The following is a 25,885-nucleotide window of genomic DNA, read 5'->3' on the forward strand; positions in this document are numbered from 1 at the left end:
GAGTTTGCTTCTGGTTGTCAGACCCATTTTGGTTTCATTGCAGCACAATAATTCTATTAATAATTGTTTTATTTCAACCAAATTTGATATGGCATTTTGATACTGATGAGAAACAAGTTGAATTTGATTATTTATATTATACATCATCATTTAATAAAGTTATGACCTTTGATTTTCAAAGCCACCCGCTTTTGTTCTGTACAGCAAGTTCAGTGCTTATTATTGGAATTCAAACAAATATAGTAGGCCTTGGTTTCAGGGTTTGTACAGTCTTTGAAGGTCTTTGAGAGTTGGGGAAAAATGAGATAGCATTTTCAAGGTCTTGAAAGTTTGGGAAAATCGAGCTAATTACCCTGAGGTCTTTAAAAGTCTTGGAAATTGAAATAAACCCAATTTTTAAAATTTCTTTTCATAATCACAAATAAATTTGTCCAAGGTTGTTAGATTTGGATGTATAGTCTGATTATGCCAACCCGTTTGTTTGTAGCCCCCTACCGATTTCAATAATGGAAACCTTTAATGTGATAAAAAGTGCAAGGAACATGGTCAATTCATTCACTGATTTATAATTTCTAACCTGGCTCTTGAGTAGAGTGGCCCTAACCCCATCGTAATCTGCACGTTTCATGCTTAACAGAAGTTTCAAAAATATATTAGATGGACATGCTTTAGATCCATTTCCAGTTCCTGGACAAGTCCATTTTCAGCAAAGGGGTGTGTGCACGACTACAGATGTACATACATATGTTGTCTGCTTCTGATATTTGCAAAGTCAAATCAAGCAAAGGAAAAGAATGACAGCAAAAAAAATTGCATTTCACATGGATTTAACGAGCAGTTTAATTTCTGTGTTCATGTGTGCAAAGGGATAACTCCAAACTCTCAACGTTATGGTAACTTACAGAATTATCTGGCGGTTACCAAATAGGATGAACTACGTCATTATGTTGTCTGATGGAAATAAAGTAACCCATAGTGTAGGCTGTATGGTGCCATGTTAGGATGGAAAGTCCATTTAGCATGAAAGGTGCAGGGGATGCCAGTATTAGTGCCATTCTGGTCACAGTCAGGTTATAAATTAAAAATCAATGATTCAATTGACTTAGTTCTGTGCACTTTTTATTACATTAAATGTTTTCATTATTGAAATTGGTAGGGGGTTACAAACAAATGGGTATGTATAGTCAGACTACAGTCGAGTTTTCCTGGTTTCTTTCTTTTGATGACACGTTCATTTTCAATTTCAGGTAGTCCATGTTATCAGTTAGAGGAGTTAAGTCCCCACTTGCCAGTCAATTAAGTTGTATTTCAGGCAATCCATTGTGTCATTTAGAGGAGTTAAGTCCCCACTTGCCAGTCAATTAAGTTGTATTTCAGGCAATCCATGTTGTCATTTAGAGGAGTTAAGTCCCCACTTGCCAGTCAATTAAGTTGTATTTCAGGCAATCCATGTTGTCATTTAGAGGAGTTAAGTCCCCACTTGCCAGTCAATTAAGTTGTATTTCAGGCAATCCATATTGTCATTTAGAGGAGTTAAGTTCCCGCTTGCCTGTTAATTAAGTTGTATTTCAGGCAGTCCATGTTATCATTTAGAGGAGTTAAGTCTGTGATTGCCTGTTAAAATGGTTTGGTTTTCATCAGATTCCTGTCTTTAAGGCCCAGCTGAATAAAATGTAGTGAATGGGGCCCGTTGCAATGCATTCAGCACTAATAGCTCTGTGTTTTTTGTAGTAATTATTCTTTAATTTGCCTTATGTATGTGCTTGTGCATGCATGCATATGTGTGTGCATGCATGCAGCATGTATGTATGTATGTGTGTGTGTATGCATGCTTGTATGTATGTGTGTGTGTGTGTGTGTATGTATGTATGTATGTGTGTGTGTATGCATGCTTGTATGTATGTATGTATGTAAAGTTTAATGGCACCTAAACATTATCCTGCTTACATGGTGATGAACTAAAAGCAACTTAGCAAAAATTGCAAAAGTCCTTGCTAAATTACCCTTGGAGACAAATCCTTCCAACATTAAGTAAACTTCCACCATTAACTAAAACCTTCATTTTTTTTTCACCTTCTGCCATTAATTCTCTGCTTAACTAACTTCTGTTCTAAATGTCCATGGGTACCAAATTATTAGGGTTTGGCAGTCTAACATTTGCAGTGGTCACTAAAAATTCTACTAGGTCACCATATAGCTACTAAAGTTTTGAAGGTTTTTGGAGTGCTGCAGTGCTGCTGAGTTGGAATTCGAGCATGCTGCGTCATCATTTAATATTGTCATGGCCCCTGATGGTTGGAATCAGTCAATTTTCTGTCTGCATAATGTCAAATTTGGTATGAAACTTAAATTAAGGTATTAAAAATACTTTCAATGAGTTTGATTTTCATCATTTTTCACAATGACTTGGAAGGGTTATGCCTCTGATTTTGTAACCTGTCTACTTTTGCTTGTACAGATTAACTTTCCTCAGTTATTGCTGGATTTCAAGTCAGTTTTATGTGTAGCATTCTGTATTGATATAACTTGAGCAAGAAATGATTATCAGCTTTTATTGTCATCTTTTAATGGAATTGTGAATGTTTGAGCAACATACTTTTGTTTCAACACTAAAAGTCTTTTAATCATTTTGTTCGGATATGGGAGGTTATGGGATTGTACCAAGGCCGAGTCATACCAAAGACTTATAAAAATGGTACTAGCACTTGGTGCTCAGCATTAAGAAGTTAGTTTTAGGACTGGTTGGCCTGGTGTCAGGATAATGTGACTGGGTGGAACATGATGCTACATGTCTGTGGCATGATGCCCCAGTGCTAGATATTACTATAAACTGCCACACTGCAGACATTGTAGCAGTATGACAGAATTTTTTTTAAAGCTATGTTAAAAATCCAAATCACACACACACACACACACACACACACACATCATTTTGTTATTTCATGCAGACTTTGTATGCAGCTTTATATTGATGAGACCTCATTGGGATCAGTGTTCTATACCATCAGTTGGTGTATTCCTTTGCAAATACCATAACACATTTACTATATCGTCACCTACCTTCTTCTTCCTCAACAAAACTATGCTGTCACAATTCCGGTGAAAAGCGTGGAACATCACAACCTGGAATTTGTTTGCTAGAGCAATATTTACAAAAATGGGAGAGCATTATGTTAATCACATTTTTCATCAACCCATTTGTCCATTAGTCCATCTGTTCACACTTCATCTAAAACCTCTGCAACTCTTGCACATAATTTAATGCTGTTTGTTTCTCTTCAGTTCTAATTTTGACGAGGTTTTTTTAAAGTTTCCTCTAGGGCATATCCTTGTAACCAGCACAGCATAGGAAACATTAAGAATATTCTGATGCAGTTTGGATTTTGTCTCATTAACTCCATTTGAATAGAGTTATGACCCTTGACAGTTATAAATATCTTGACTTGAGATGTTACTTGTAACCAGCTTATCTCTGCAAGCATTAAAAATAAATTGGTTACATTTTTGTAGTGAATTGTCTATTACAGGCATATGCAAATTTATAGTTGTATCTTCAGGTCCAATTTTTACAGAGTTATTGCCTTTTTTAATTACTCTCAGATCTCCACTCCAGCAGATCCTTGTAAGTTTTATGCACCTCTGAGACCTTGATTAAGCTGGATTTCCAGCATTCCTTGTTGGTGGCGCTCTACAGTTTTGTATTTGGCATAGGGTTAGAATTAGAAATTTAAAGTTTAGAATTTTAAAGAAAACGAATTTCCCTGAGTTTCCTCACTGGTTATACTGTCTATTTAAAAAAAAGACCTTCTATATCTTAGGTATTGTTTAAAGAACCTTTAATTCCCTTTATTTTGGTGTATGATTGATGGGTGTAATATGGGTTATAGAGTATACAGCTTGGCCTTACACCAGATGTACACCTTTCAAAAAGGTGCTAGCTCCACTTGGTCATTTTCACTTCCTGAACTTCAGAGGCAAATTGTAAAAAAAAAGAAACGATAACTTTTTTTTACATTTTATGTATTTGGTAATTCATTCAATGTACTTTCAGAAGCTGGTATTGTCTAGTCTGGCAGAATTCATTTTCCCTGTTTTAATAGCTGCTAAGGCTAGTGTACTTTAGACTAATTCCGGCTGATTTTTTAAGCACAAGGGAGCAGTCATTTTAGTTAGCAGTGTGCTTAGATCATGTACAGTTTTCAAACATAGAATATCCAAAGAAATGTCAGCCACATTACATCAAAGTAGCATAGAGGTTTGCCAACATTCTCTCCAATGTGCATGTTTAAAATGCAAACAACTTCACCTTACATATGTCTCTCTCTCTTTTAAAAGTACATAATAACTGGTGAGCATCCCCATTATTATTTGAAGGTGACTGCTTCAGTGGCCTAAGTGGTTAAAGCATCTGCTTTGGATGTGGAGGTCATGGGTTCGAACCCCAGCCAAGTCATACCAAAGACTTATAAAAATGGTACTAGATGCTGCTTTGTTTGGCGCTCATTGAGAGGTTAGTGTTATGTTAAAAATCCAACACACACACATGTTATTTGGAAATTTTATGGGCCCTGAATTCCCATCTTCTCCAAACTGGTTTTCCAGTAGTTTCTTCTTTTGAGCCTCAGACAAGCAAATTGCATAGAGCAGAGCCCTTTGCAATGCATGTGTTGCTACTAGTTCATGTTGCAAGAACAGGTTCAAGGCATCTTGCTCAGTTTGAAATTCAGTTTTAAAATGCAAATCAAACCAACTCTTGGGCTGATGTTTATGTGTAACAGTCACATTTGGTAACATGCTTCTGAGGCACAAGACTAGTAAATGCTAAATACATGTAGATCTACCCCAACAAAAATGTTTGCATTAACTACTTGACTGCACAGATGGATCCATATTAATGGGGATTTTTTAATTCATGGTTTGTGTTAACCACAAAATCCACAATCAAAGATTTTATACCCCACAAATAAAAAATAAATTTACAGTACTTCAGTTTCTTGATTTTTAAAAACTTTTACTTGAATGCATTCTGAATGAATCTCTTCAGCTGTAGTATATTTTAACTAGTCTTGTTGGTGAAAACATATTTTGTTTTTCAGAAATATTACTGCAGACTATCCCATCAGCTCAAAGAAGAACCAGGGAACTGTTTTCTTCACATTCCAGTTCTACAGGTGTCCTCAACTGACGACAGAAAGGTTGGTGTCAGGAAATGTTTGTGAATATACAAGAGTTGTTCCAAAATGTTTGTAGACACTACCTACTGTAAATATAAAACAAACTATGCTGCATAACTAACCCATCTCATTTAAACCATTTCCAATATTTAATGTAATACTTTCTTTTTAGGTGACATAATGGGACTTGGCACAGCTGATATGTCGATTGTCTTTAGGCCAAGATTGTCCTTAAATGCATATTTTAGCGACCCAGGTGATCATCACCTGAGTCTTATTTGTATCTAATGCGCACTTTTTCTTTTCAGATCTGCTTTAAAAAAGCCAGTGTTTCCCTTTACCCTCATTTGCGCTTCAGAGACCCCCAAATTTTGTATTTGACCCTGATGAGATTTTTGACTCTCAGTCTTGCACCCCTAGGGGATACACTGAAAGCAAGCCTGCCTATCTTCATTCCCTCTTGAATCAATTTGTGCGCCATGTGCGAATGTTGTTATTAGATTATTCTCTTACAGAATTTGTTGAATGTATCACATCGCCAATCCTGGAGCATTCTGGAAAAAGATCAGAATTATGAGTGACTTTATTGACTGAATTAAGGGGTGGCACCTCTTAATTCTAAACTGAATATTTGAACATCATTTCAACCTTACATCTTGATTATTTCAAAGAATGGTTTATGTTAGTTTTTTTTTTTGTTGAACAAATAATTTCCTTCATTCCAAACTTTAGAAATGGTGAAATTTATGATAAACGGCGGCATTGAGGCTTTTAGAATGACACAGTACATGGGATGACAGTGAACTTTTTAAATTATGTCTGTAAGGGAGCATTAGGAATTTCTTCAGTTTTGACTTTTTGATACGATTGTTATACCTTTAACAAAAAACTCTGCTAGCATCATATGAAAAAGCAGTTAGGTTGTTTTAAAAGCTTGCCTTGTTTTGATCAATATGTACAGTACCCTTATGTAAACTAAAATAATGTCTACATGCAAGCTGCAATTATGTTCTTTTTGTTGAACTGTTTAATTTTTCTTGCTTTTAATTTTATTCTTAAAATAATGAAATTACACAAAACAGTTGGTCATTCATGTTACATTATAATTTATGTAAATTTATTGTTTGCTTATTCATTTGGCCAGGATAATATGCCATTTTAAACACATATACGATGTAATATGATGGTCTCTTTATTATGAATTATGATCTTGAGCTGGAATATATTTGTGAAGTCTTATAAAGAAAAGGGATACATAGAAGATATCAAGGAAGGGGGAGTTGATAAATGAATGAATGCATCTACTATGAACAAAGTAACAAATTAATGACATTTGATTAACATTATAGTTTTTTTGAGCATTGCAAATAATCTTGCCATCTGTTGCTCAGAATTTTCAGATGATCATCTAAATAAAATTACTGAATTTGTTTAAAAAAATGATAGCTACACCTTTAGTATAGACATTAAGAACAACACCATTCATTCAATACTTCATAAAAAAGGGCATGTAATCTGTCATGTTGGTTCTAGACAAGTCCATTTTTGACACAGAACTGAGCAGTAATGCTGAGATGAATAATCTATAGCTTGTATGATTTTTACCATTCACTCTGATTAGTCTCATTTTTCTTTACAGCATGCAGCAGTTACGAATTTAGTAATCCTTTTCCATTGCATAGTGTTTTGAATCCAACATTTCTTTGTAGGTTGCAATTGGTGACAGCAAAGAATGAGTTATCTTCTGACCCAGACTCTGTGCCATACATCCTAAAAAAGCTTGACAAGGACAACACATCACTGAAAGGACCACCAGGACTTGAAGTAAATGACATTAGTCTCTCTCTCTTATATATATACAGTTCACTGGTCCCCCCTGAGGTCCTTTTCACCTTGTCCTCATTCTAAGTAGCAGTCTTGTTTCTATTTTGCCCCCCAGATGACAGGCAACCCATCTAACAAGACCACCTTTTTATTACAAATTGAGGAGCCATATTAGAGATGACCACTGTACCAAATGGTCAGTGATGAATATAATTATCAGCTTTTGAGAAATAAAAAAACTACCTTGAAATATTGATCCTGAATATAGAACAGACAATAGTAAATATAGAACAGACAATAGTAAATAGTGAGACAAAGATAACAGACTCAGAAGTTCCATTATCCAATGTCAGTCATTATGTGTAAATGACGGAAAAATTTTAAGAAAATTATTAAGATTTACTTGATATTGTTCATTGCTTTTTCTTACTGCCAGGTTCGCTACTTCATGGACCCAGCATTCATGAAGCCAGGAGAGAACCAGAGATTTATACAACATTTGAGCCAGCAGACCCTCCATATTGATGTATGGGATGGTGACTCACTCATTCTCATTGGATCTGCTTCTGTTGAGCTGAAGGTCCGTTGCCTAATAATTTTTTGTATTCAGTTGATTTTATTAAGATTTTCATTATCTTGATAAAACTTTATTCATAAGGTGTAAGTGATTGGATTTTGACTATATCAGTCATTTCTGCCTGTCTGTTTTGGGGCCCTGGGTTGCAGAGTGATCAAAAGTGCCGACCTTTACCAATCACAGCTATCTCACCTCTGTCTGTATGGGTTTGCATCTTGGGCTCAGCCAATATCAGTATGTGAGAAAGCTTCCCATGGGTTTGTGGTCCTTAATTGGGTTTTCCCAGTTTCTTGCTCCACCAGTTATACTCACTGCCATGTATAGCCTACCATGTACTGAAGAATGGTCTTAAACCCAAGAAAAAGAGCAACAACAACATGTCTTTTTCATTGACAGTCAGTACATTTATCTGTTTATCTGCTTCACTTCCACCCATTTTTCTATAAATTTTTGTCATTTTTTAATATGTATTTTTGCATGTCTTCTAGAATTCTTTTTAGTTTAAAATGTTATGCATTGCTGGGTAATATATCTTACAAACTCATGGAGATTTTTTGTTCAAATGCTATTGTTACATTTATTTGATTTAATTTAATTGTTTGTAAGTTTTGAAATCTTTTTCTTTTTCTTTTAATTTCATTACATGTCAAAATAATGTAGTTTTGTTTACTAGGAATTTGATATTTTCCAGAAAATTGAGTTTGACCTGAATCTTTTCATCAGTGCCTAATATTAGAAACACTGTTTCTAATTTTGACTTCGTTCTTGGCTTTGATTGGGGGTCAAGTAAACAACTTCTTTTTTTATATTCATTTTTAATGTGTGAGTGATATGTGACCCTAGGCTTGTAAAAAGTTTTTAGTGAAGTAAACACCTTTATTTTAAATTTTATTCTTAGAGTAAAATAATTGGTTTTTATCAAGGTCATACATGATTTTTTTGTATATGTAAACATGATCATGTGACCCTCTATTTTGCAATTCAGGCATTTCCTAAATTGTGCATTATTTAGTTTTAATAGTGATGCTTAGAGAGAGAGATCTCAGTCTGGGCTCAAAACACTTGATGTCAAGTTGTTCTTTTGTTGTGTCAGTTTAGAGTTATATGTTAATTTTTCTTTAGATTATTTGGATTCTAAAAGATTAATTCATTTCTTGGGAAATATTTTGAGTGCTCATACAGAATTTGGGGTCCTGAGTGGCTGAGTGGTCTAAAGCACTCTCCGTTATGGATCACTGCCATTTCATCTCTGTCTGCATGGGTTTGAGTCTAGGATTTGGCCAATGTGGGTATGTGAGAAAGCTTGCCAGTAGCTTTTCATGGGTCGGTGGTTCTTCCCGGGGTTTTTGAGGGTTCTTCTTCCACCATTAATACTGGATGCCATGCATAGTCTATTGTGTGCTGAAGAATGGCATTAAAGACATTTCTTAAAAACTTTATTTGGACTTCCAACACATTAGAGTGTTATTTCTTGTGTTTCTAACAAAGAACTGTAGACAACAGTACTGTACTGGAGCATATGTCATTGCCTTCCATCTTGGATTCTTCGTCGGAAGTCAAACTTGAATTCATTATAACATTTCATTATTAGGACTTCTAAAATTTAATTCGTTGATTATTCTTGGATTTTTTTTGGATTTGATTCTTAAAACCGTAAGTTCTTATTTTTTCATTTTTACATTATTTCTCCAAGGAAATAAATTATTTGTTAAATTTTTAAAAGCTTGTTGTTTTCACTCTTTTTTTGTTTATTCAGGCCTAAACACGTAACATAAGACAATGCAGCTGTCCCATGTACATTCATGGGAGATAAGGGAATATATGGATGGATGGATGGATATGTTTGCTCATTTTGATGGTATAAAATTTATTGATAGTATTTTACTTCACAAGATAAACTGATATCAATTTTCTTCCATTACAGTATACTTTGGTAAAAAGTATGAAATAATTTAGCACTATCACTAGTTTGCCTCATTGAGAGCCCTCAAATGCATTGATCAAAGTCTATAATTTACTTCCATTGTAGCAGTGATCACAACCATGAGAGAGAGAGAGAGAGAGAGAAGGAGAGTGATGCAAAAATACAGTAAAAATCATTAAAAATAAAGTCAGATATTTAATAAAAATCACACTCTTTTCTAAAGCTTATGACCCAGCTAGATCATACTGATGGGACACATCCAAGGGCAAACAGGTGGACTTCCTTAGTTACATCTTATGACATGCAGGAAGGAGTAATGGGCCTTTTCTACATTCCCAGGCCATAGGCAGTGAAAGACTACAAAAGTCATATCAGTTAGAAATGATCATTTATGCTGTGGAAATTGGAGACTTTGTATTACACAATTTAAGTCTAGCACAATTTAAGTCTGAACTGCTGTAAGATTTATCAAGATCCCAAGGCTTTTGATCAGGTTAAATATGATTTTCATTATGTTGATCCCTAGGCTTTGATCATGTTAAATATGATTTTCATTTTGGTGATCCGTAGGCTTTGATCATGTTAAATATGATTTTCATTTTGGTGATCCCTAGGCTTTGATCATGTTAAATATGATTTTCACTATGGTGATCCCTAGGCTTTGATCATGTTAAATATGATTTTCATTTTGGTGATCCCTAGGCTTTGATCATGTTAAATATGATTTTCATTTTGGTGATCCGTAGGCTTTGATCATGTTAAATATGATTTTCATTGTGGTGATCCCTAGGTATTTGATAATGTTAAATATGATTTTTCATTCTTCTCAGTATTTGTGTCGTAATGGCTACGAAGCTGTGCAGACGACCTTTGAATTGGACATCATTGCTATGGATTATGACAATCCTGACCTTCATCAGGGAGAAGTTGGGGCGGCTGTTGGGGTGCGGCCTACAAATGATCAGACCACAATGAAAGGAAAACTGCATCTCCAAATGGCTAACATTGGGCACCCAGTTGACCCTAAAGCAACCAACCTAGACACAGGTTAGAAATAAGAACTAAGTTATCTCCTCTTATCAAACTAGTTTAGTATATTTTTAAAGTGCATTGTAGACAAATGGATTTGTTACCAGTCCCGCATCGTGTATTATTTGCATCAGAAGAAAACCAAAGAATATTTGCAGAGAAGTTAATATTCTACATGAAAAGTAATCTTTCAACTGCATAGATGATGTACATTATGCTGGGTTTCGGCAGTTTGTTATTGTCAGACTTTTTCTATATATATTCAGCACTCAGAAAACAAGTGTCATTAAATCAAATGCATTCAATTGTTAGAAAAGTCTAGATATAACAAGCAACATTTAAAACTTGTAGAGTGGTATAGTTTAAAATTCAGTGTCCTTTTCATTGGGATGTAGCTCACTTTGGAGAATGATGAAACCAGAAGACAGATGTCATTGTTACAAAAATGGTTCGATAAAAATTCATTCTCCTAATTTGGGTATATTGTTTTATCACCCTTTAATTTTTCAGCCCACTGCTTAAATTTATTTGAGAATAAATAGAGTGTAGATGATTTTTACAAAGGAATGTAAGACTAATTGCCTTTCATGCATGACTTTACAAGATGACAAATTTATACAACACAGTGAATTCTTTATGAAGCTGATTGTGCACTGCTGCTATTAAATGTATTGTCTGCCATAAATTTGTGTTTAAATTTTGTAAAAACTGAATAGCTTTATCTCAATCAGCATGATCAAAATGAATTAAATATAATGTACTTATAAACTGTGCAGTAGGAACTTTAATTGATTTATCATTCATTATTTCTAATAATATTCATGCAGCTGAAATTGCATTTCCTTCATATTTCACTTTTCTTTCAAAATTAAATTTGATTAATAAATCACTATGGCATATTGTGTTATTTTGCATAATCAATAAATATTAAATGTTATTTGTAAAAGTAATGAAAAATGTCAATGTCATATCCTGTTCATGAAAGATCTATGTGTTATGTTGGAGTAATAGAACATTTTGACTTTTAAAAAAATGTACTTTCACAATATCAGAAGATTCGATGTGATGTAAAATATATTAATACAGATATTGTATTCAACCAGTCCAAAGAATTTCTGTCTCATGATTTGTTATAAATGCATCAAGTGCTTCTGTTGTACAGTGTGAAATAAAAGGCACAAGAAATTCCACTTTGTAATGAAGGCAGCTTCTGACACCAAATTCACATTAGGAGCTATGAAGTCTAATGAAGCTTGAAGACTCCTTGTTATTTGTTTTGGAAAACTATAAAATATGACTGGAGGGGTAAATATATGCTAAATATGAAAGAAGAGTAAATCGTTTTATGGCAAAGAGTAATGAGAAATTTTGTTCACAAGTAGAAAATATCTTTTTTTTTTCAATTCTGCTTCCATGAAAATTTCACATATTATTACAGTGAAATCATACCTCTCATTCTGCAAGTCTTTTGTCTGTTACTCTGTTACAGCCTATGTTTCATTGCCCAGTAAAACTGTCGTAGTTGTGTCACAATTTGCTGGTAAGTCTGGGTATGCTGGAGGTAGTCTTACAGCTCATGGACAAGGTCATGATGGTAAATACCCTCCATTTATTTGCATTGACAGGACTGCAGTGATGCATGATTTTTGGGCTTTGGAAATGCTATGATATAATAAGCTGCATTTTGCTGTATATTTAAACATTCAAGAGCATTAAACAATTTCAGGTTTACAAGTTATATGATTCATTCATCTTATTGTTTACTTGCTTCCATAATTGCCACAGAAGATACCAGTTAACTTGTACTTTGAACAAAACATGTAAAACAGCTTTGTTATAGCTTTTTTGAAATGCTTTGATAACTTCAGAAAAAGCCGTAGCATATATAGCTAAGCACAGAAACATTTAAAAAGCAGTTTCTCTTGAAAAGTTTTTGCTTTTGTGTGAGAGTAAAGTCTTATGAGAATTGTTTTAATAAAGATCAAAGTTAATCTAGTCTATCATTTTGTTTATGTTGTCACAAGAGCAGCTGATTTTTAAACGTTTGCTAGAAATATTATTTCTATTGCCAGAATGTTTGGCATGTGTAACATACTGCTAGCACACTGCTTTTTGTCCCAGATTCCTACCCTGAAGTTAGCATGAACACATGTATTTATTTCCCAATCCAATGGTTATTGGTTTTCTGTTGTTTTTGTGGTCTGAAAGTCATAAAACTTTTCCATTAAAATATTCAGACTTTTACTTGAAACTCAATCATCAGAAATTGTGGTTCCACCCGACGTCAAACTTTATTTTGATGCTCTTATTATTAGTAGCTTTTAAGATTCCAAACTCATGAATGTTTCAAGTAAATTATCGGTCTGTTTCATAAGTTTTATGAATTCAAGGCTTTTTGTCTTCCATCTCAATGCCTTTTTTTCCCCCATCTCAAGGCCTTTACTCCACCATATCATGGCCTGTTATTCTCCAACGTAAGTAGTTCATACCACTTGGGTCACTGAGAGCACAAGCAATATAATGTTACAATCTGGACCCAGTTTCATCAGACAGTTTGCGTATTTTTCCTTAAACTGAGATGTTTGAATATCTTGACAATCGTTCATCATCCATCATCAAATGTCCATCTGTTCATTAACATAAGTTTGTTATCACTCCTCCTCCTTCTTGTGGGATTGCCATGAAGCTTTACACACACATTCATCCCAAGATCTAGGTGGTTGTAAATTTAAATGGTGCTGCTCAAACATCCAGTATGGATTCTACAGCAGCCATTTTGAAAATCTTGTTATTGCTTTTCTTCCTGTACAGAAAGTTGCATGGTGTTTTCACCAGAGGACTTCTCTTGATGCATAGTCATGCCTAAATAAAAATCATTCTACTCAGACTTCCAATACAGCTGCCACATTAATTGATCCGAAAATCTTGTTATTACTACTGGTAAAATCAGCATGACATGGGGATTTCACTGAAAATATGCTGATTTAACATTCAGTATTGGCATTACATCAGTCATCTTGAAAATCTTGTTATTGATACTCATTTGGAATGTGTGGTCATATCAACATGGGTTTTTTGCAAAAAAGACTTTTTATGATGTCTACTTCGTTCTATATGAAAATGGATCCATTTAGATGTGTGATATACATGCCATGGCAGCCATCTTGAAAATATGGTTATAACTTCTCATCTTTGATTGAAAAGTCATATGAACATGGGGTTTCAAATAAAGACTTCTTAAGATGTCATTTTGGTACTGATTTGAGGTCCATTATGGCACTATGGCATCCATTTTTAAATTAATGTCATACCAGAATGTTAATTATGATGCCTGGTTAGTCATGCTGAGCTGACTTCAGATATGGCTGCCACATTGAACATAACGATAAATCTTGTCACTAATTCTTCTGAATGGATGGTCATATCAACATGGGATTTCATTCAAAGTCTTTTAATGGAATCTAGTTTGTTCTAAATGAAAATGGTGCTAATTCTACGTCCAATATGGATGCCATAGTGACTAATTTGAAAATTGTATAACTTAAGATGATCAGAGATGGTTTGAATGCTCAGCAGGTAAAAAGAAAGAAAAAAATATATAGAATTCCTGGAAATTCTTTCAGACATTAGAGTGTCAGTCCATTTGAGGGACTAACTCTTTTTAGACAGTATAATGTCAGTCCATTTGAGGGACTAGCTCCTTTCAGACAGTATAATGTCAGTCCGTTTGATGGAATTTTTCATCACAATTTTGCTAGACATCTGGGATTAAAACAGTAATGATATTCTGCACTTTATTTTGTTGGAAAGTATCTTGTTTTATCCTTTAGGAAAATTTTATTTCCTTAAATCACATAATTTTTAAACTCAGGTTCCAAAAATAAAAACATAAAATGAGAGATTGACATTATCATAAAACTTAATGGCAGTCCCCTTTTGAAACTCTTAGAGAGGATTAAATACTGTTAGCACTGTCACAAGCAATGCATTATCAGACCTCAGTCTGAGAGAGGATCCAATACTGTCAGCACTGTCACAAGCAATGCATTGTCAAACCTCAGTCTGAGAGAGGATCCAATACTGTCAGTACTGTCACAAACAAGGCATTATCAGACCTCAGTCTGAGAGAGGATCCAATACTGTCAGCACTGTCACAAACAAGGCATTGTCAAACCTCAGTCTGAGAGAGGATCCAATACTGTTAGCACTGTCACAAGCAAGGCAACGTCAGAACTCAGTCTGAGAGAGGATCCAATACTGTCAGCACTGTCACAAGCAAGGCATTGTCAAACCTCAATCTGAGAAAGGATCCAATACTGTCAGCACTGTCAAAGCAAAGCATTGTCAAACCTCAGTCTGAGGAGAAACATAATGAAACTGGGGTCAGATTAATAAGCAACAGAAAACAGTTAAAAATCAAATTTGAAGAAGAAAGGCAAGAAGATGATGTTTAATAACATACAGTCAAGTTATATATGATGATACACACAGAGACCATGCTTATGAAGGAAGATACAAGAATGTGGACTTGTATATGATGATACACACAGAGGCCATGCTTATGAAGGAAGACACAAGAAAGTGGACTTGTATATGATAATACACACAGAGGCCATGCTTATGAAGGAAGATACAAGAAAGTGGACTTGTATATGATAATACACACAGGCCATGCTTATGAAGGAAGATACAAGAAAGTGGACTTATGTTTTTTTGTGTAATACTCATTACATTTTAAACTAAACTTGGTTTTAGTGTAACATTTTGTAATTTTGGTGTTATTTTTGGTTTTTTGGAGTATTTTGCTGTGGTGAAACTTTGTGTTTGGAATGTCTTTGTTTTTGTATATTTTTTTCCTCAATATTTGTTGTAAAAACCTGAAACTAGGATCCAATTGCTTTCTGGTAAATTTAAGATTTTAGATGATAGTGCCTGACATGCAAATGTATATGACCCAACAATTAAAACGTATATATTTAAAATTACATTGCAAGTTAATGTAATGTAAAAACAAAAAAATCATAAACTGTTGATGATTATTGTCAGTGTCACATTTAATATATATATACTTGCTTATAAGTCAACTGCAGTTTCAAACAGAACAGACCCCGATATTCCATTGCATAATGCACCAGCAGATCAAGGTCTGTGTTGTTTGTTCTACTGCTAACAAGCTGTATAAATGCCAGCTGATCTTGGTCTTTGCAGCATGCAGTTGGACTTGATGTATATTGTACATTTAAAGTATATAGTATATGGGAAATAAGATAAATTTTATGTTGTCTATTGCTTAACAGGAAAACAATGTAACTTATTTTTAAAATGCATATGCTTAAAACTAGAAAAGTTTGTTTTGTAAAAATGTATTTCTGATTTATTTCAGGGTTTTGTATTTTTAAAACTGGCACTTCTCCATTTACTCTTCTGTTTTAACTCAAAGAAGTTTAAAAAAAGACAACTCTTGTTCATTCATGCACCACTTGAAATGAACCAGTAAAAACTTTATGCCCATCTCATATCATAGACTTGAATTACAGCAGATTTCCTTTATATTTAAAGACCAGGGAGTGTATTGTTATTTTTGGTTGAAGGGCATGCTGTTTTAAATGTTTAATGGTAAATATCTCAATTCTGCTTTAACTTATTCCATGCAAGGTAAATGGTAAATGAAAGTATAAAAATATGCTAACAGTTGCTGATATAAACACATTTTGTTTAATTTTCAAGCTTTTAATCATGTTGCTTTTCATGAGTTGCAGTGTGTTGTGCTTGGGGAATGTGTATGTTTGAAGTCATTATTTATATACATATAACAAAACCAGCTTTTGCAAATCCTAATATTTAAAATTTTTAGATTATCCTTCATTTCATTCAGGTTACCTCAGTTACATTTTCAGTTTTCATTCAGCAGTATTCCTATTCATGCAAATGTGCACCCCTCCCCTCCAATATCCCCAGTCATAGGAGAATGTCCCTCCATTATGTCAGGTATTCCTCTGAACCATGAAAGTGACAGTGTCTTAGACAAACCATTTCCATGATATCATTCAGAGTATTTTTTATCACGATTTTGATTTCACTTGGAATAAACACAATCATATACCCATATAAGTTGGATAAGGAAGGATTTTCTTTAAAAGTGATATTGAAAAAGCATTTAATTAATTCCTGATATTTAACAGTCATGAAATTTTTTATGACTCTTCTTTGTTATTTATATTGACAACCTTGCAAGCATTTGAAAGATCTATTCCTCTGAATAACATGCTCAATCATTTATAGGTAAAAAAAACCAAATGTTTATTCCCAGGTACCTATAAACATAAAAGAGTTCTCATAGTTGAGGTGGGAACTGGTAAGTAAAACATCATCAAATGAAACTTTGAGAACAGATTTCTCAGTTTTGTACTGCAAACTGACCTTCAGTGTGTGTATAACAGGAACTTTTTGATCAGTTTATTTCTTTTGATTTATCAATGATATTAAATGTTTTTTGATACTTTTCATATGCATTTATATTTTTAAGAGTTATGTGATAACTTCAAGTATAATTGCTGCAAATTATTAGTAGCTTTCAGTCTTTTCCAAGTGAGCCATAAAAAAAAATCATTTTTTTCTTAATCAAGTGCATTTATCACTCTTCTGGTCATAGACCAGGATAACTTATGGAATGTTATGTTGTCCATTTTCACCAGTAGTCTGCTTATGATACCAAGTTGGTCCTGAATGAAAACATTGCCGATAATACATTCAATATGGTTGTCATGACAGCTGTCTTTAAAATCTTGTTCTCATAACTTTTGTTATTGGATTGTATATTAGGATTATTACCAAAAGACTTCTAATGATGTCTACCTGGTCTTAAATGAAAATAGTGCTAATCGGAAATCCAATATAGCCACTACATCAGCTAATCTGACAATCTTATTATCACTGAAGAATATTCAAGATACTTTCAACACTGGCCAGTAGAGCATCAGTCTCTTCAAGGGACTCTTGTTTTTGCTTATTATGTAGTATGAGGATGTCAGAATGAGACTACATAATATTGCCTTGCATTTGTTCTGTATCATCATTCATTTAAATGTATTACATTATAATTTTATACAAATATTGCTGTTAGTCTTATTTCTGTGTTTGATATAATTCATATGTTATTTAAATGTTTTTGATCTCGTGTTTTTGAAAGTTTCATTGCCATTCATTTTTTTCTGTTATTTCTTGTCCTGTTTAATGTGATTTCAGCCTAGGTTATGCATACTGATTTTGAAATTTGGTCACCACAACTTTTTATAGAACTTTGCTTGAAAAGAGTTTTTTTTATCCAGTTAATTTCAGTGTGAGTTTGCAATTTATCATTATTTGCACACTAAAAAATGTTTCTCCCATAATATTGTCTTTAAAAATTAAAGCAAATGTTAAGTATTCCACTTGATTGGAAGAATTATTATATGTATATTCACAATTTGTGAAACAAATGACTTTTGAAAAAACTTATTTTAATGCTGAGAAAACATTTAAGAGACTCCATAAGAGTTTGTATTTTATAGTAATGTTCTTGTATAAGATATGTTTTTATTAAATGCTTCTATTTTTGAACTTACTTATGAATTTTTATCAATCTTTGAACCAAGAGTTTTAGGAAAAAACCCAGAATTTTTATCTATCTTTTTAGTATATCATTGAATTGATCTGTTGCATACCAAAATTTCAACAATGAAAGAAAGGCATGAAGTAAGTGATGTTGTTGTTTACTGACAACACCTTTTGATTTTCTGTTAAATTCCAGGCCAAACCAAGAAGAAGACCTTGAGTACTGCTCATCACCTGGCAGAAAACAACCGAGAAGTTTCGTCTCTCCTTATTTCTAGAAAGAATGTTGTAGAACCCAGCACTGTGGAGGCACCACATGACACTGATGCTGAGAGGCAGAGAAAACTAGCACGCATGAATGCCATTCGAAATTTGCAGGGCGAGGATAACAAGGGGGTTACTATCATGGTAAGTCATCATATATTTTAATCATTTTTTCTACACACTAACATAAGGAGGTAAACTTACATAAATTTAGTTAATTATTGTAGGTCTCTATTAATTTATTTATCCATGTAGCTATCTCTCTTTCTGATTTTCTATCTACCCGACTCCCTACTTGCCCATTGGTCTTTCACCTGATGATGTACATATCCAGTACCTACCAGACTTCATACTACACATACACATAAATATATTTTAAAGTTTTGCAATCGACATTTTCTTTTGATATTTCATTATTCAACTGCCCAGATATCTGCTTTAATCTGTTGTCTGTCATTTATTGACAGAACCTTCAACGAGGCAAGACTGAGAGAATGAGGGACTATAAGACAATGGAAATCTACCGTCTCCAGACCAAGAAAGATGGCATTTTGAGCATGCTGAGTCAGTCAATCTCAACCGAGCATACAATCCATCCTTCCTTTGGCACAGCGGAGTTCTTTGAATTTGTGCTACGCAATCCGTTCAATGTGCAGCATATGGTTCAGATTGAATGTGATGATAAAGATTTGAGGTTTGTCTTCAGTTCTGAAAGCTGTACAAAATAAGATTCAGATATTGTTGAAAATCTATAATGTGGTTTCTGCTACAGACAGAGCATCATTGTTTTTCTTCCATATTCTGTTTTTTCAACTCAAATATTCATGTAGCCAATCAACGATCAGTTAAAGTTTAATCAGCATGAATATATATATATATATATATATATATATATATATATATATATATATATATATATATATATATATATATATATATATATATATATTGTATAAGGTCAATCAAAGTGTCTGCTTTAACAGTGGCATCTACTATTAAGACTTTTAGTGTGATGTCTGAAACAGGGGCTTTGCACTCTTTGATCTGACTGATTGCCTGTACAACCTCTTCCTTGGCAGTAGGTCCTATGTTGACATCCACATCCTATCCCTCTTCTTTGATGGACGGGTTCTCTGAGCAAGATGCTGAAATGTTCCTTCCACCTGTCAAGCTGTTCAGCCAGTTACTCAGGATGTTCCCATTATGGTTGAAACAATATACCTGTGCTATGTATTAATATAATTTAGGATACAATGGATTATTGATACACATATCAACTTCATGATCTTTCCATCTTTAGAAAGTATGTCAGTGGTCTTTAGCACCCTTTTGTGTTGACATTATGGTTGTATTTCCTGTATGCAGATTATGGCCAGAATTATACTTAGTATCTATTTATACCCCATTCTCATTGATGACAAGATAACAAAAATACTTTCTGTTAGTTGTCAGTGTTTTTAATTCAGTCTTTTCAGTCCTTTCAGGTTTCCCCCTCTAAATCAAATGCAGGACTCATATTGATCACTACACTCTTTGTTATGCACTGCATGAATGCTTTAAAAACATCTTATTACCAATATTATGTATTCACTTAAACTTGGAAAACATTATGGTGTTATCTTCACCACAAAAAAATTGAAAGTAACTTGTATAGGGTAAGTATCATTTTGTATCAGTTTTCCACCTCTGGTATCAGTATATGTATTGGTATGGAAAAAGTATTGAATCGAGTCTCTCTTGTCTTCTTGATTGTATCTTCTGACAGCCAGCTTTTGAAATTGTGTCACCTGAATCCCAGCATCTCCTCACAGGATGATATTGATGTGCTGAAGCCATTGTGAAGGTCAGCATGAGCCTGGAATCTATTGTAGAGGGAAATGGTGAATTCATGTTGTTTCTTGACAGTCACGAAAAAGGAGGTGTCATAGTATGGTTGTCTGCAGGTCAGCCTCTTTTATGTTTCTAATTCAAGTCTTGATCTGATCTAGGATGGTGATTGAGATGATTCTCAGTCTGGGGATCTCTATACAACCTTGTTGATCCTGCGATGGAGAAAAACTGTCCCACCAATCATAAGGTCATTCAGCTGACAGTCAGCACCTCTCCATGGCTATCTTTACTCATGATAAATTACTGTATGATGTTGTCAGTGACCACTTATGCATTAATGTCACCCATCGTAAGTGTGATGCCTCACTTTGGTACTCTGTATAACATGCTCTGTAGTTGCTTATGAAATTCCTTATTGGTTTCCTTATGTACAAGGTTCATTGGAGAAAAGCAATGCAAAATGGTTATTTGAACTTTGACTGGCAGCAGGCTGTCAAAATCCTCATGCTGACTGGTTCCCCCTCCATTAGGCTTTTAGTTAGTTTCTTGCTGAACAGGATTTCCATTTCATTCCTGTGGTTTGTCAAGCTTATTGGGCAGTCATGTTCATTGGCAAGTTGTCCCATTTTCTCTGTCTCATGCAGCATTCTTACATTCCATTTCCCAATCCTTGTAACAGTCTTAATGGAGAGATTTGTTGGCTGATCAGCTCTCTCTTGAATTCGGCTTGTCTGCTTCATTCACTCTTCTCTGTTGTTTTTGTTGATGCATTGAAGTTTCTGCTGTATTAGTTTCTGTAGCATGTTTTTTTTATGTGGTGGGGGTGCTAGCCCCCCTTCACAACTCTCCTTTTTTCTCAAAAGGGCTTGGGACTGGAGATAGCCAAGTTGGATTTATATTAAGAGTTTTGAAACTACCTTATGGCTGTGGAAAAAAGAGACTAATGAAGTAAAAATTAGAATTCACTGCAGTGGAGTGCTGAGGGAATGCTTCCTTTAGAGTTTGAAATGAAAACAAAAGATATGAACTAATTGATTATGGCTTCTAATGTATAGCTGTCGTACATTAAAGTCCTTGATTTTATTAGCTCTACTGATCATAGACCAGAAGAACTTACAGGATAGACAGGATCCATTCATTAGTACCAGTTTATTGTCACTTAAATAACTTGGAGGATTACCATGAAACTTTACACATACATTTATTCCAGTGCCTAGTTGGTCATTAATGAAAATGATACTACACAGATATTAAATATGGCTGCTACAGTGACATCTTGAAAACCTTGTTATGAATACTTCTTTTAAATGGACAGTCCTATCAATATGGTGTGAAAGACTTGTTGTGGTGTCTTGTCGGGTTTGAATAAAAATGATGCTACTCTTATACCCAATATGGGGACCCCGAGTGGCCAAGTAGTCTAAAGCGTTCTCCATTACGGATCACTGCCATCTCACTTCTGTCTGCGTAGGTTCGAGTCTAGGATTCGGCTAATGTGGGTATGTGAGAAAGCTCGCCAGTAGCTTCTCGTGGGTCGGTGGTTCTTCCCGGGGTTTTCCCGGGTTCTTCCTCCACCATTAATACTGGCCGCCATGCATAGCCTATCGTGTGCTGAAATATGGTGTTAAACCCCACAACAACAACAACAACAACAATACCCAATATGGCTGCCAGGAAGCCATCTTGACAATTTTGTTATAACTATTCCTGACATGGAGTTTTCATCAAAAGACTTCTAATTATGTCTAACTTGTCCTAAATGAAAATGGCTCTGATTATATTCACTATGCTTGCCACAGCAATGATTTGAACACTTCACAGTTTAAAAGAAGAAATGATCTTTCTTTGGAGTCATGGAGATTCTGGTTTTACAGTGTCATTCCTTTCAATGTGAGTAAGGTTTACAGCAAGTATTTGAAGACAAGTGTACTGCAGTAGTCTTTATTGTTGTTGACAGATGTCTTTAAAAAATGTATAATCTGTTAGGTAAATGTATAAGCTGTTAGGTAAATTTATAAGCTGTTAGGTAAGCGTTTGAATAAAAAATAGGTGTCTTAGGACAGCTGTATGCAGTTTATAAGTTATAATTTTTTTCTCCAGAGATTGTAGACAGTATTAGAATGTACTCTTTGGCAGGTTGAAGCAGTGAATAAACATTTTTTTTTTACATATTTTGGCCAATGCAATTTTTGTCTGGTATGAACTTTGTAGATTTGTCTCAACAGGGTTGTAACAGATGCAAGAGAATGGCGCTACTTTAAACAGCTGAATCAGTTGTCCACCCCAATGGAGGAGGGAATGTTCAACAAGGAGCCTAAAAGTCACTATGTAGAGATTTTCATGAGGCCCAAGGAGACAGTCAACATCCCTTTTAAGTTCCTCACCTTTCAGGCAGATCAGTCTGTTCAGCCACAGGTAATCTTTAGACTGGTTTAGACTGGTACTCTTTTAATAGTCATGATAGAAAGTGACCTTGACCTTGCAGTTCTGGTTTAGAAAGTAGACAGAGGACAGTGATTTAAAGTCACTGTAAGGATTATTTCCCCAGGCAGCAATTTCCTTCATCTGTTACAAGGACAAAAGCAAAAAGCCAACAAAAACAGAAGGACCTTACAGCAATCATCTGAAACTTTCTAGTATAGAAGCCTTTTTTTAATCTGTAATTTACATACAGTATATACTTGTTTATTAGTTTTTTCCATTAAACAAAACCAGATCTGCTGTCATATAATATGCAAGCCTATCAGGGTTTATATGGTTTGTTCCATTGATTACTCCTAACAAACTGCATAAACCTAGATCTGCTGTCTTATAATATACAAGCCTATCAGGGTTTATGTTGTTTGTTCCATTGACTACTCCTAACAAACTGCATAAACCTAGATCTGTTATATAATATGCAAGCCTATCAGGGTTTATATGCTTTGTTCCATTGATTACTCCTAACAAGCTGCATAAACCTAGATCTGTCACATAATATGCAAGCCTATCAGGGTTTATGTTGTTTGTTCCATTGATTACTCCTAACAAACTGCATAAACCTAGATCTGTCATATAATATGCAAGCCTATCAGGGTTTATGTTGTTTGTTCCATTGATTACTCCTAACAAACTGCATAAACCTAGATCTGTCATATAATATGCAAGCCTATCAGGGTTTATATGCTTTGTTCCATTGATTACTCCTAACAAACTGCATAAACCTAGATCTGTTATATAATATGCAAGCCTATCAGGGTTTATATGGTTTGTTCCATTGATTACTCCTAACAAACTGCATAAACCTAGATCTGTCATATAATATGCAAGCCTATCAGGGTTTATATGCTTTGTTCCATTGATTACTCCTAACAAACTGCATAAACCAAGATCTTCTGTCATATAATATACAAGCCTATCAGGGTTTAGATGGTTTGTTCCATTGATTACTCCTAAAAAACTGCATAAACCAAGATCTGCTGTCATATAATATACAAGCCTATCAGGGTTTAGATGGTTTATTCCATTGATTACTCCTAACAAACTGCATTAACCTAGATCTGCTGTCATATGATATACAAGACTATCAGGGTTTATGTTGTTTGTTCCAATGATTACTCCTAACAAACTGCGTAAACCTAGATCTGTCATATAATATGCAAGCCTATCAGGGTTTATGTTGTTTGTTCCATTAGATACCATTAACTTAATTCATAAACCAAGGTCTGTTGGTGCATTATATGATAGCAGATCTGAGTTTGTGCAGTTTGCAGTTGGACTTGACTTATAAGCAGAAATATATGTCTGTCCTATACTACTACTACTACTACTACTAATTTTAATAATAAAGACTATTTTCAGAGGGTGACTCAATTAGTTACAAATGAGAAACCAATATAGCTTGAGGCCCTATATTATTTACATACAAGATACAAGCTAATAATAATATGCACACACACACACATGCAAATACACAGTATATAAATAACTCTTCACATATTAAATGGTACATTGATGCAGAATGAAAACAAAGCACAGGAAGTCGGTGGTGTAATATGTACTTTAATACGTACACCATTTTTGTATGATTTCTTCAATCTAATACACCTATTATGGAAGGAAAAGAGATCGTATGCTTTGAGTTGATTTAATATCATATGGAATGTTATTCCTTTCAAGCACATCTGAAAATTGAATGCTATTTTTGAATAGCTCCTGTTTTGCCTTTGGTACTTTGAAATTTTGCTCTTTTTAATAATCTTAGACTTGGGGTACCAGTACATTATCTTTCATGGAAAATGGTATTTAGGTATGTGGGTGCAGATTTTGTATACACCTTGTCCATTATTTTGGCTTTTCTTAAAAATATTCTTTCATGTCATGGTAATACACTGAACTTAAGCATTGCAGTTAGAACATTTTTTGTTTGATGATCAGGAATTAATTTGCATGCCCTTTCCTGGAGTCTGGAAATTGTTGTCATATTTGTAGCAGTTGTGTTCCCCCAAATTATATTACAGTAGACAAGATGAGGTTGAATGTAACTTGTTATCATAAAGAACATGCAGCATATCAGTGTGCAAGCTTGCTCTTTTCTGTCATGTAATTATCCACAGGACTTGTTTTCTCCTTATTGAGGATCATACCATTTTTCTTGCACCATATTTGAAATCTGTTGAGAGCAGTTTGAAAGTTTTTTTCAACTTCTGTTTGGTTGTTTTGAGCATCAAACAAAGTTGTGTCATCAGCATACATGCCAGTTAATGAGACTGCATCTCCTATTTTTAGGGGTAGGTCATTTATGAAAAAAACAATTAACAAGGGCCCCAAGATAGAACCTTAAGGCAATTCACAACTTATCATTTTAGTTTCAGATAGGTGTCCATTTAATATTACCGGTTTAGACCTGTTGCTCAAGCAGAATGTGAACCTATATATTTTTGGTCATCACTACATTGATAGATTTGCAACTTTTCAGGAAGAATGTCATAATTTACACGGTCAAAAGCTTTTAGAAAATCAATCATTACATTACCAACTAACTCTCCTCCATCTAAAGCTTACAGCCACTTGTCAGCCACAGAGATAAGTGCAGTTTCACAAGAATGACCTATTCGAAAGCCAGATTGATTTTCATAAGTAGATTGTGATCATTGGGATAGTTCATAAAAGAACGTGTACATGCTTTTCTAGTAATTTGGAAATCGATGGAAGAATTGATATTGGTCTATAGTCATTTACATTCTCTTTTGATCCAGCTTTATGTAGTGGTGTTACTTAGGCTGTTTTCCAAGAAACGGAAAATTGACTTGCTCTCAAACTGTGATTATACAGAAAGGTAATACTATCAGCACTGGCAGATGTGTCATGGACCTGTCATATCAAGTCCTGTAGATTCAGAAATATTAGTGTTTTCAGGTAATTCAAAACAAACTTGGAACTTATTTCTAGGATTTCAAATTTAGTATCATTTGGAAGTTTTGTGAAACAAAAGCATGTTAGTTCTGAATGATCAGAGTCTAAGTTGTGTTCTCTATAAATCTTGGAGACAATGTTTACAAAGACTTCATTGAAAATATTTGCAATGTCATATGGATCATAAACATGGCTTCCATCATTAATTTTGGATGATGTATCTGTCTTATTTTTGTACTTTCCTCCTCCAAATGTTTCCTTAAAATTTTTCCAGAT

General features: G+C 34.3%; 1 protein-coding gene across 2 annotated transcripts in view; it reads left to right on the plus strand.

Annotated features, from left to right (window-relative positions):
- Positions 1-25,885, plus strand: part of LOC149781457 (nephrocystin-4-like) — a 95,974-nt gene that overhangs the window by 46,658 nt on the left and 23,431 nt on the right. The window contains exons 14-21 of one of the 2 annotated variants that reach the window (XM_089935544.1): positions 5,097-5,195; positions 6,884-6,998; positions 7,435-7,578; positions 10,330-10,546; positions 12,018-12,122; positions 18,318-18,529; positions 18,853-19,079; positions 22,441-22,630. In XM_089935544.1, the coding sequence (XP_089791670.1) occupies positions 5,097-5,195; positions 6,884-6,998; positions 7,435-7,578; positions 10,330-10,546; positions 12,018-12,122; positions 18,318-18,529; positions 18,853-19,079; positions 22,441-22,630 (1,309 nt within the window). The remainder of the gene's footprint in view (positions 1-5,096; positions 5,196-6,883; positions 6,999-7,434; positions 7,579-10,329; positions 10,547-12,017; positions 12,123-18,317; positions 18,530-18,852; positions 19,080-22,440; positions 22,631-25,885) is intronic. The other variant, XM_089935545.1, reaches the window with a different exon arrangement.

Source organism: Sinohyriopsis cumingii, chromosome 15 (genome assembly GCF_028554795.1).
Source record: "Sinohyriopsis cumingii isolate HCF-2022 chromosome 15, ASM2855479v2, whole genome shotgun sequence".
NCBI lineage: Eukaryota > Metazoa > Mollusca > Bivalvia > Unionida > Unionidae > Sinohyriopsis > Sinohyriopsis cumingii.